This window comes from Martes martes (assembly GCF_963455335.1).
Source record: "Martes martes genome assembly, chromosome: 6".
Lineage (NCBI taxonomy): Eukaryota > Metazoa > Chordata > Mammalia > Carnivora > Mustelidae > Martes > Martes martes.
This window is the reverse complement of record NC_137893.1, coordinates 70406905-70419696: the sequence shown is the minus strand read 5'-3', so window position 1 is coordinate 70419696 and position 12792 is coordinate 70406905. Positions and strand designations below refer to the sequence as shown.

General features: G+C 40.9%; 1 protein-coding gene across 4 annotated transcripts in view; it reads left to right on the top strand.

The window, feature by feature from the left end:
- Nucleotides 1-12792, top strand: part of L3MBTL3 (L3MBTL histone methyl-lysine binding protein 3) — a 111610-nt gene that overhangs the window by 72486 nt on the left and 26332 nt on the right. For all 4 annotated transcript variants that reach the window (XM_080805795.1, XM_080805796.1, XM_080805793.1 and 1 more), the window contains exon 19: nucleotides 8729-8878. In XM_080805795.1, coding sequence (XP_080661921.1) covers nucleotides 8729-8878 — 150 coding nt within the window. The remainder of the gene's footprint in view (nucleotides 1-8728; nucleotides 8879-12792) is intronic.

Below are 12792 nucleotides of genomic sequence, written 5' to 3'. Positions count from 1 at the left end.
TCCAATGATTTGACTGTGATTTTTGAGGAGCAGAAGCATCACCTGTTTAGGGATGTATTAAAGTAACCATTTGTCAGTGTAAGTGTTCTGATTGCCTGTTAATTGGATTGCCCAGTAAGGAAAATGGTCCCATGTTTATCTAGTCCGTACGCACTGTGAGTCTGGGTCTTCTGAAAAAATCTGAACATTGCACTACCTGTTCCTCTGAGAGTTAATGGGAACTGTAAAAGTGAGATAATTATTGTTTCTTCCCTCTCCCTCCTTTTCCTTTTTCTTCTCTTCTCTTGTCTTTTCCCCTTCTTTCCTTCCTTCTTTCCTTCATACCTGAATCCTCAAATACTGCTTATCTTCCTTTTGTAACACTCCTCCTGAGATTTTTATGGGATTCAGTCTATTTTAGAGTTAATAGTCTAAGAATAGGATGGTGATTCCATTTACAGATATCCACTTAAAAATCCTTTTCAGGGGCACCTGGGTGGCTCTGTGGGTTAAGCCTCTGCCTTTGGCTCAGGTCATGATCCCAGCGTCCTGGGATTGAGCTCCCCACAGGGAGCCTGCTTCCCCCACTCTCTCTGCCTGCCTCGCTACCTACTTGTGATCTCTGTCTGTCAAATAAATAAATAAAATCTTTAAAAAAATAAAAAAATAAAAATCCCTTTCAGAAGTGCCTGGCTCTCTCAATTAGTAGAGCATGTGACTCTCTATCTCAGGGTCCTGAGTTCAAGCCCCACATTGGGCATGGAGCCTGCTTAAAAAATAATTTAAAAAAAAAAAAAAAGAAAGAAAGAATGAAAAAAATTAAAAAAAAAATCCTCTTCATTGTTTGTGTAACTGCAAACCCAAAGTTACATGATTAATGCAAACTGAATTAAAAATACTGTATCTTCAGAGTTGTTTAGTGTTGCTAAGTGAAGGCAGCTAGATTATTTTTCAGACATTATATAAGTCTAAATGGCAGAAATAACCCACTAGCATTAATAAATTTCCATTGTATATTAATAAATTATTTCATTCAGTAAATATTTTTGAGTATTTTTCCCAATAATAACTAACGTTTATTGAGCATGTATTTCCTCTGCACAAGGTACTGCTCTGTTTTACATGTATGGATAACCTTCAGAACTACCCTATTAGTCTTAGTGTTATTTTCTTCCAGTTTTTGATGAGGCCACTATGGCACTGGAGAGGTTTACTGATTGGCTGCTGGTAAGGGGGAACAGGGAATGGCACCGAGTCTAGCTCAAGGGTGTGTGCTATTGACCTTTCCCCTTGCAAGTGCCTCTCAAGGCTCTGCTCCAAGAATTAGTCACAGCAACCTTCAAGGAACTCAGGGACTAATGGAGATATAAAGCTGTACATAATTTAATTAAAATATAAGATACAGAATGGTAATATTGAACCTTTGACCTGTTACCAACCCCATGATGTTCATTGGACTGAGGCAGTTTGTTCAAATTATGGAAATTTGAGGAAAATTAAGGACAAGAATAAAGAAGTTTTTGTTTTTGTTTTTTTAAAGCATGAATATTGATATTATGTTCTTGGGGTACAGTTGAAATATTTGTTTTGGCCTTCTGGGAAGGAAACCCTCCTTAAAGCAACGTCCATCGTCTCTTTAGGAGTGCTTTTGGTCGGAGCTGAGAGGTTTGCCTGTCATGGCAAGGTCTTTGGTGACAGTCCTGTCCCCTGCTTGAAGGCACTGTCCACTCATTATGACCACCTTTCCCCAGCTGTACCATGGACCTCTGAGGGCTCCTCCACTGAGCCACACCCATTTCACAGAGTTTCGGTGATCCTCCCTGGAGCATTTCTTCAGCGATGTGGTGTCGTATCTGCCAAAAGAAGGGGGGCATTGTGGGACGAGTCGTGGAAAATTTTATGGAGAGATGCGGTAAAGAAATCTTTCCATATAACTGGAACCGATAGAGAATTACTCATTTTTTTGGAATGAAAGAGGAAGCAGTAGACTTTCGGGCTTGAAGACATGTATTGATAAAGAAGTGGCAACTGGTGTTCTGTCGGATGGAGGGTGTGACTAGCAGTTTTGTGCGTGAGCCTGGGGCAGAGTCGGTGGTTGGCTGGAGCCTCTGCGAGGAGGGGTGCATGTGCTTCAGACAACTGGCAGCCACCGTCAGCTCCTGCCCTGTGTTCTCTCCCCTTCTTCTTAGCCCCTGTCCACTGGCTTTCCTGAGTCTTCCCAACTGTGCTGTCCTATTTACAACACTCAGAGCTCTGTGTCGGGCGGGATATTAATCCTTAACAGGCACAGCCTGTTTTCCATTTCATTAGTAGACTGTGGCATAGCTGCAGCCTCATGGATATTCTTGAAAAGGTTCATTTCTCTGGCACTTATTTTTGTCCTTGCTGAGAATGCTGTGTTTAGGAAAACATAATGAGAAAATTCTCTTTGGACTAATTTACTGAGAAACTGCATAAATCAAAACATGCATTCTTTGCTTGGATAACAAGGAAAGTTGCTCTTTTAAGCAAGAATAATCAGTTTTATGAACACATAAGCAAAAGGCTATGTTTTGACTAGCGGTGGTTGTTAGCTTCTCTGAAAAATTATAATAGTTGAATTTGATGTAAGAGGTGTTAGAAATAGAACATGTGTCTCGGCGATGAAATTTGAGAATGTGATGTTTTCAGATGTTGAAATGTAAATGATCAGTGAGTGAGTCGAATGTGGATGTTATTCTTGTCTCTAGGGACCTTCGGTAGCCAGATTGCTCCATGCTCTCTTTCTAGCAAGGGAGCATTAATCTGGGTGGTGGTGTGGTGTTTCCCTTTGTTGATTCATTCATTCAGACTACGGAAAGGTCAGAGAAGGGGAGGAGATTAAAGGAGAACTAAAGTTATATGAAAGTAGATATTCTGCATCTCTAGTGCTTTCAGAAGTAAATCCTTTCTACGTAAGATTGGATCATAGAGGAAATAAACAAGAACAAAATGGGGAGTATCTTCAACAACCTCTAAAAGGTCATCATAAAAACCATGGAGAGTTTTAAAAATTTGAACAGACACCTGCAAACTGTAAACATCATTCATATTGACTGAACATCCATCCATCCCTGCATCCAACATACACTTGCTGAGTGCTTGCTTTGGGCCAGCTCCAGGGTAAGGTGGTGGGCCGCACAGAGGAGGGGGTCCCTACCCCGAAGAAGGCCAGTCTGGGGCAGACGGGTTTTTGTAGAGGCATGAATGGAGTAGCACCCTTTTCCTGAGAGAAGCAGAAAACCTCCAAAAGTGAGGCATGGTATGGACCTTTTAATGCTGTTGTTTATCTTTGCCAATGCTTTCTTACACCGTAGTGGTTATGTGTTTGTCTGCTTCAGCTTTTTGAATAATGACAACAGGTGGGATTTATTGATGACTTCCTATTTCCAGGCACTGTTGTAGGACTTACTGTGTGATCTCACGTACTGCTCACAGCAGTTTTGTGAAACAGGTGCTGTTCTAATCTCTGTGTTACAGCTGAGGAAACAGGGTTGGAGTAGTTAAGTACGTGCCCGAGGGTCAGACAGTGGCCGAATCAGAATTCAGCCGAGGCTTGGATGGCTCTCTGCTTCTGACTCCTAGACACTCATGTAAGAAGCATGTGGCCTGATAGAGCCTGACTGAGGTTTTGGTCAGGATAGTGTGTGAGAACGATTATGTGATCACTCAGAAAACTGGAAATGTTCCCTAATTGTTTAAATAAACATATCCACAATTAAAAGGATTTCAAAGGTGGCAGTGGGGAATAGTGAATAAGGCAGCCCTTCTCCCTTTCCTCAAGCTGGACCAGTCTGTCATAGGAAAAAACTGCCTCCTTAGAGGGACTGGAGGCACATTGACATTTGTGTTTAAAGCTGATATGGAATTATTTGTCAGTAGAACAGGGTATATACCCTGATGAAATCCTCACGGTAGGTAGCTGTGTGCCCCTACGTGAGTTTCTTCCTCTGCTCTCTGAGGAACTACGTCATGGTAAAGAGTTACATGTATGTGAATACGTGTGTGCCCCTGTGTACATGATACACAGAGGTAGTACATGAGAAACTAGAGATGATCAGAAGCCTCATGAGAACTCACTTTCTCCACAGAAGTTTGATCAGCACTGGTGAGTAATAGTTTGTAACTTTTAAAACTGTATGAACCTTGTAAATTTAAAAACAAGGAAACTGGCGAAGAGATTCAGTTATGGGTCGATGCGTATTAGCTCTATGACAGCAGTATCTTGCTTGAAGACGGTACTCAGATGGAGTCCATTGTCACAGATTAAAGCTGAGGGCATTCTTCGATATGGTGAGGTACTGTTTGCCCCCATACGATGTAACAGGACAGCCAGAGCTCATCATCGGACTGCCAAGAACTGGTAAAGTGACAGTGAGCAAGTTCCCTTTTTTAAGACTCAGTTTCTCTATCTGTAAAACGAGTGCTACACAAGGAGCCAACTTCCCAGGGTTGTAGAAATTAAACAAGATGATGGAAGTAAAGCACTTAGCATGTATACATGCTAAGTTCAACATGTAGTTGAACCGTGGAAATTACGACATTGTTATGATCCTCGTTTTACAAGTGAGAAGACGGGATCTCACAAGTCGTGCTCACTCTTGAGGAAGTAATGGATGGAGCGGCAGAGCACCTTTAGAACCAGGTTCCTGATTTCTGTCTAGGGGATTGCCCATCGCTCCATCACTTGAGTATACTTCATTTGCATTTTGTGGCATACCCTTTTTTTTTTTTTAAATCACCACCCACTTCAGGAACCAGCTGGCTTCCTTCTCTACCCCAGAATAGGTGTAGAAATGTGAGGTGTGTAAACCCATTTTACTTCTCTCAGGGTTCAAAAGAAGAAGGGTGTATCAGCATAAGATCATGGTGGGACTCCCTTGATAGATCAGCCTGGCCCATTAGTAAATCTCTGCTGGGAGGGCTTTGCTCCTTTCCCCTACTTCAAGACAAGAGTTTGAAATTCCTCTCTGGCCCTAACAATCCAAAGAGGCAGATAGTTAGACAGTAAGGCTGATTTTGTTCTGCAGTCTCGCCTCTCTATGAGCTGTCCAAGTTCATACGTAGGGATCTTAGAGCTCTTCTTCCTTCATGTAGTCAACAGAGAGGTGAAGGAGATGGTATAAGACTTCTAAACTGTAGCTGTTACCTCTTGTGTGTAGTCGGGGATAGGCAGCCCATCTTAAGAATATCGTGGGTCTTCCAGTGTGGGAGTGAGTGGGGTCAGGAACAGGCCTCTCGTTTTCTTTACTTCATATCTGACAAAACCCGAGGGTAGGTGTGTAGATAGTTCTTCAGTCATTGTAAAGCCAGGTGTTTAACTGTGAGTGAAACGTGATGGTTGCAGTATTTTTGGATTAGCGGCATACTGTTTGTCCAAAAAAAAAAAAAAGAAAGAAAGAAAGAAAAAGAATTATATTTAGATTTCTTTCTTGCTGTTCACAAAATGCAAGGAGATAAATTTGTAATAGAAATACACAATATGAGGAAGAAGGAATAGAACAGAGTTAAAGATGACAATCTGAGGCTTAGTTAATATATTTCCTTTGTCAGAAACAAAGATTCAAGAATAGCAGGAGGAACTGGTTGTATTTCTTATCTTTATTTTTCAGAAGAGGGGGAATGCAGTGAAGATGATAAATTTGGTTTTAAGCATGTTTATTATGAGGCCACCCTGGGTCATTTATATTTGTATGAAACAAGATAGGTGGAAAGCAAGCTCCACGTCTCTTGGAGAAACCACAGGGAGCAGGGCCTCTCCCCTTCCTCAGACCTGTGGCAGTTACTGTGTGGGCAGAAAACCGAAATGTAGCCAAGGAGATGCTGACAGCTGGGTCCTCCATCAGAAGGAGTGATGTGAAGGCAGGTCACACTTGGTGTTTGCAGCCTCTGTGGAATTGGGGTTGGGTGGGAGTTGGGCGGGAGTTGGGCGGGTGTGGAAGTGGCTGAGGGGTCTGCAGAGTGAATGAAGGCCACAGCCCCAGGAGCCCCCCATCCAGTGTAGACTGTGTCTGGGGAGGAGAGCTGGTTGGACCTCTCTTCCTGACTCAACCGGACTGCCCAGTCTTCCTACTGAGCTGAATGATGCCTTGTAGTAAGTTGATTTCTGCTCAACTTTGAACTGGTTTTTGTTACTTATATCCGTAAACACTGATTAGTACAAATATTCCATAAAGGATTCTATGAGGTACTTGAAGGATTCTTGTTCAGAAGAGACAATGGTGAAGGATTTTTCCTTAACATCGTTACTCGATGAATAAAAATGAGTTAAAATAGCATGCCCATTCTCACTAAGATAAATGAAATAGTGGGCTCATTTTACTGAGCTGCTTCGTTGCTATGTGACGTTGGGCAGGCACCATCTCTACTTGATTGTTTAATAAACATTCCACAATTCCTGATGTGGTCCCAAAATATCTCCTTCTCTCTCATCATTTTCATCTTGTTAGGGGGTGGGGGGAGAGAAAAGGCATCCTTATCACCACCCAGGTCTTCAAGCCAGAAACCTGCAGACCATTCTTAAATCCTCCCCATCAGCCATCCATGCACAGGTTCCCTTGGAGGGATCACAGAGGTACCGTGACTGTTTCAGCCACCCAAATCCAAGTCACCATGATGTCATTACTCTTAGGAAACTACTTTGCTCCAATTCTGTCCTCTTGAAATCTTCCCTCCACAAAGCATTCTGAGTGATCGTTTTAAATTGTACATCAGACCATATCATTCTCTTATTTGAAGGTCCTCTGGTGGCTTCACATCAGAAGTAACCTAACCAACTGAACTCATGACCATGGCCTTCCAGACCCTACATAATACTTACCCTGCCTGCCTCTAGTGCATCCCCTCCCCTTGCTCACACACTCGACCATCACTGATCTTCCCCCGCCAAGCTTTCCCTACAAGCTTTCCCTACATTTGTGTTCTTCTCCCCATTCCCAGAATGTTCTTCTCCTGTGTGGACAGAGCAGGCGTCTTCCTGACCTTGAGTGCTCTGCTCAAATGCTGCCACTTCAGAGAGGCCCCTCCTCACACCTGCGTCAGCCCCATGTTGTCTCTTAGGTCATACTGCATGTCATTTGTCATTATGTGAGGTTGTCTAATTTATGTTCGTGCAATTGTGGCTTCTCCTAGAATATCATCTTCATGAGAGGGGACATCTTGTCTTTTTATTTTCCACTGTGTTTCCAGTGCCTCGGAAGATAATTAGGGCTTAATAGATACTTGATAAATACTTGTTGAACAAATGAATGAAATAACTAACGATTGAAGTCACCTAAGCATTTTAAGCCTAATTTGTCCCATGAGAAGCCTTCCTCATAGGATATTGTAAAGCTTAAGTGAGGTACTATGCTTAGTACAGTACTTGATTATATAGTGAGAACTCCATAAATATTACTAGTTATTATTTTTGTTATTGTTGGGTTAGCATTATATACATTTACGTCAACACATAAGCAAATGTTATTTATGTTTGTCTTTTGCATAGAGTGTAGAGCAATATGAAGTTAGGTAAAATAAAGATTGTATTTTAGCTTACAACGTATCTGTGATAAGTTTTATAGGCCACTATCAGAATCACTTAGTTTTCAAACTCTGCCCCCCTTCTAGGAGAAGGTACTGATTTTCTTGGTGGAGAATAGACATGCATTGTTTAAAATATTTCCCTGGGTGATAATCAACATTCCCACAATCACCTAGAGAGAGGAGGAGACACGTCAGCCACTGATGTAATTTATCTAAGATCCAACAATTTCCAATTTTAAGGAGACTTCCTAAAACCAGAGGGCCAAGAAGAGCCATTAGTTGGAGGGGTTCATTGTGTACTGGAGGCCTGAGATACAGAGGTTGCCCAGTTGTTCTGGAGCCTGGAGAACTGAGGCCTAGGCGGAGGATGATACTGACTTAACACTGATTTAATAATTAGTAACCTAGATTTCCTTTGCTTGGATAGCAGGTATAATCCCCAAGTGGGTCCTGAGAGACCAGCCAGGGGTGCAGAAGGCACCAAGAGAAGGGAAGTGAGCTAGATGGGTCATGATCCAAGTTGGTGTCTGGGCTCCTTTGAGATCAGAAACAGGATTAACTACAGATTGATACATGTATTGCCTAGGATATCAGGTGTGCATTTGGACATGGAGCCAGGAACATGGGGGAACGCCTTCCTTTAGCGGGACAGCTGTTATAAAGGAAATGACTCAGCCCTTGAGGACCCTGAGGCTGGAGAATCACTTTGGGAAGCAGATCTGCTCCATCTGTCCATCAGGCTCTCTCTGACCCACCTTTATCACCAGGCCTCCTAGGATGTCTTAAGCATTTCTCTCTTGGGGCTGATTGTTCTCATAGATATGCACAGGCTCTGCCCTTGAACAGTACAGAGGGGATCCTGCAGTGATCGTTGCTCAGTTCCAAAGATTTCATCAGATTGCGTCTGAACATCAAATTCCAAGACACATTTGCTCTCAGAATATACTGAAATTGTGTCTGAAAAACAAAATATTGCATATGATACATTTAGTCATACATATACACATATGTAAATATATATAACTTTCAATTAAATTTTGGAATTTTATATTCTATAGCCTGTCATTTTCTTTTTTCTTTTTTTTCTTTTTTTTTTTTAAAGATTTTATTTATTTATTTGACAGAGAGATCACAAGTATAGCCTGTCATTTTCATTAGAGGTATGTTCTAATGGGAATGTTCTTCCATTTTTCTTTTAATGTTTTAGTGCTGCCAACTGTCCCTATTCAGAAATCAATTTGAATAAAGACCGAATTTTCCCAGACCGCTTAAGTGGTGAGATGCCTCCGGCTAGTCCATCATTTCCAAGAAATAAAAGGGCAGACACAAATGAAATCTCTTCATCTCCTGAAATCAGGTAATTAAAATGATAATATTAGTGTTGTTTAGAAGTACTCTGGTTGAAAGAGGTTTTCTATCTTAGATGTTTTATGTTCTCTGGTTATCTTTTCTCGGACATTATTGAAAATGTATTTGATTTAATATAAAAGGATGATGGAGATCAGTAGTGGACTTAAAAAAATTAGGCAGAGGGTTTTTAAAAGCGTACCTAACCAGACAGGCTTAATTCTTACTTGTTCCTCTTCTGGTTGGACATTTTTGGTGGTAGGAGTTTAGAAATTCCAGTCATTTTGCTTCATGCCAGTTCATATTTCTGTGAAGATTTTTGTGAAGAATATACATTACTTCTTTTTCATTCTAAATGCTTGCATATGTGTTATTTCTTTTAATTATTAAGCTGTTAATTGCACTACATTTGACCCTTGAATGACATGGGGGGTTAAGGGTACTGACCCCCGACACAGTGAAAATCTAAGTACAACTTTTAAGTTCCCAAAAACTTAACTAACAGCCTAATGTTGACTGAAAGCCTTACCGATAACATAAAGAGTTGATTAACACATATTTTGTACATTATAGATATTATATATGGTTTTCTTACAGTGAAGTAAGCTAGAGGAAAGAAAATGTTATTAAAATCATAAGGAAGAGAAAGTACATTTACAGTAGTATATATAATTTATTGAAAAAAAAAATCCATGCATAAGTGGACCTGCTTAGTCCAAACCCATGTTGTTCAAGGGTCACCTATATGAGCTCATTCAGTTTTGATTTCACTCGTAGAGTTGAGTTGGAATGTTAAGCTCAGTGAATTACTAGGTAAAGAACTAGATTTTGTTTGATCTTTAAATAAAAGTCGTGTGCCCTTCCAGTAGCTGAGGATACTACTAAAAAAAAGAGCAGATTAGTGGAAAGGTATTCCTTAGGGCTTAGGTTTTGGGAGTTTCTTTTATGGAGTATTTTACTTATTTATTTATTTAAGACTTATTTATTCATTTGAGAGAGAGAGAATGCATGCACATGTACGTGAGTGGGGAAGGGGCAGAGGGAGAGGGAGTCCCCAGCAGACTCTGCACTGAGTGCAGAGCCCATCTCAGGGGGATCCCAGAACCCTGAGATCATGACCCAAATTGAAATCAAGAGTTGGATGCTCAACCAACTGAGCCCCCAGGCGTCCCTTTCATGAGTATTTTAAAACCTAAGGCAACACCATTCTCTATTTAAATATTTTATAACTTCCATTCTTATGGATGAGCCAGGTGGACATTTGAATTAATCTGATTCTAAATTCATAGCAATGCTATTGGAGTACTGGCATTTCAGGTCTCCCTATCCTTATAAAAAAGTAATTTTATCCTGTGGATGGGGTGAGCTGTAACTTCTTTAATTATTAACCACAGGAAGATGATTATTTTTTTTTTACCCTTAAAACTATGACTAATGTAACATAAACTCATTTTCCCCAACCCAGCACTCCAAAATGAGGTCATACCATGTGAGGAAATTTACTTTAAGACAAATAAAGCACTAATTCATGTAGTAATAATTGTAGATACAGAGTTCATTGACTCTGACTCACAAGGTGGTAAGACTGCCTAGCGTTTAGATTTCAGAAGCCAAGATACTGTTTAAAATATCAACAGAAGACTCTGAGGAGCAGGCAGGCCTATCTCACAGGCTTTTCACTCACCTTACCGGGCTCCAGGCCAGACTCCCAGGGCGGGAGTTTCCTCACAGCAGAATCTCCTTGGGATGATTTTCCATGGTCTTCTTTAACGCAAAATTTATGTAAAAAAAAAGCTGTAGGGGATTTGACCTTTCCAGTGACCTGTCTTCTCTGAGGTGTGGTCATGGTTCTTCATGTAATCACCCAGGATTTAGGAAACAACCACAGACATTTTTAGTTTTCTCTATAACCTATCACATATGTTTCACATCTAAATAGTTTTCTGTGTCATAGATTTTTCGCCCATACTCTCTTTTGAGTCAGTAAATTCTGACCTGTCATTACTTTGTGTGACTGAATACTTAGACTTCTTTGTATTAAGGTCAGTTTCTTCAGGTGATCTGCTTTCATTTGGTAAGTGAGTGTTCCATTATTCATGGTTTGAGAGACTGTTTGGATTTCTTCTTCCCTTCATCTTCCCAGATTTACTGTTTTTATTTTATTTTATTTTTATGACTAAAAAATAAACTGAAAGGTTTGATTAGTTACGTGCAAAGGAAACATGAGGGAGATGATCAAAATGACCCCTCAATTTTTAAGGTGAACATTTTTTTTCTCACTGTATTTTTTACGCAGAAGTATATGTAAGAGGTGATTGCAGACATTTTGATGTTGCAACCTACACGCTTCATTAGGCATACTTGAAAACACAATATGTTTCAAAATAACACAGATTCATTTACTCTTCAAAAATTTTAATTTCTTCCTTAATATTTTTGAAAATTGACTTAGGATTACCTTTTTCTACTGCAGGCAGTCACTGGTTCTCACAGTAATCCCAATGGCACTGGGTATTTTAGATATAAATGATCACGAGGTGCCAACATAGTAAATGCGAACAGATAAAAGAAAGGCTGTTAATGAAAAAATGTGTCTGATGGCTTGATAATGGTTGATTTAAGGTAGAATTAACAGGGTAGAAGTTGGCTGGCTTCTCTGCTCTAAGTGAATCTGTGTGAACATATTTAATATTTTTTTCATTTCATAAGTAAATATAAAATTTTTGGATTTAGATTTCTTTCACCTGGACTTAAGAAAGAACTAGTAAGCTGTGCAAAGCTCTGAGAGCAGTGACTAATAATAAGCCCTCAGTAAATGTTAGTTTGTATTAACGGGGCAAGAGGAATAGGTTACCTATTTGTTGCACGGCATTCTTTTATTCTGGTGGAGCAAAGGAAAGGCTGGCCCATTTCTTTCTTTCCTTTTCTTTCTTTTTTTTTTTTTAATTTATTTTTTCTCACCATAGCACATACCCTCCCCAATATTCCTCACCCTCCCACCCCCTCCCCTCCACTCCCGTCCCCTCCAGCAACCTTTAGTTTGTTTCCTGAGATTAAGAGTCTTTTATGGTTTGTCTCCCTCTCTAGTTTGATCTTGTTTCATTTCTTTAAATATGGCATTGAAGACAATTCTCACAATACCAGATTATGTTCTCTCTCCTTTTCTCATATTCGTTACATACGTGGATAGAACTTTTCATTCAGGTTTTAATGCATTTTCCTTGCATCCTTTGTAATAATTTACTAACTTTGGTAGCCAGTCTCTACCAGATTTTTTGTTTGTTTGGGGTTCTTTTTTTTGGTAGTACACTTTAGGACAGCAAGAGACCATTTGTCCCCAAGTGGACCCTGAGACAAAGATTGAGTTGCAGGTGGTTTATTTGGGAGGTGAGGAAGACCTCTGTGGGGGAGTGAGGAAGTGAGCCGGGGAAGGGGAGACCGCCCATGAAAGCTTTGTTGTCACACTGATTACCACTGTGGACAGCAGGGACACAGTCCTGCTGCGACCACTCTGGGAGTCTGTGTAAAACACACAGTCTCAAAGTTTGCCCACCGTGGGGCTGAAGGAGCGGAGCTATTTAAATAGCGGTTACCTTCAGTCCCAGAGCAAGGCTGCCAGGGGAGGAGCACACAGTAATTTCCCGGCACATCAGCCCTGTTGCACACCGAGCAGCCGGAGCCCAGGTTAGTCCTTCAGGGAGGCAGAGTGGGAAAGACTGGAGCTGGCACCTTGGCTGGAAGGGGAGTGCTGTCCAGCAAACACGGGCTGGGCACTGACCGCGGCTGCTCTGCCACCCTTCACCGCCTCCTCCTTCACCAGTTTCAAATGCCGGAGGGTCACCAGGCATTGCTTTTGATCTGGAAGCTGACGCAGCCAGGCCAGATAAAGTAACAATGCAAGGAATGTGTATATCCTTTTCAGAC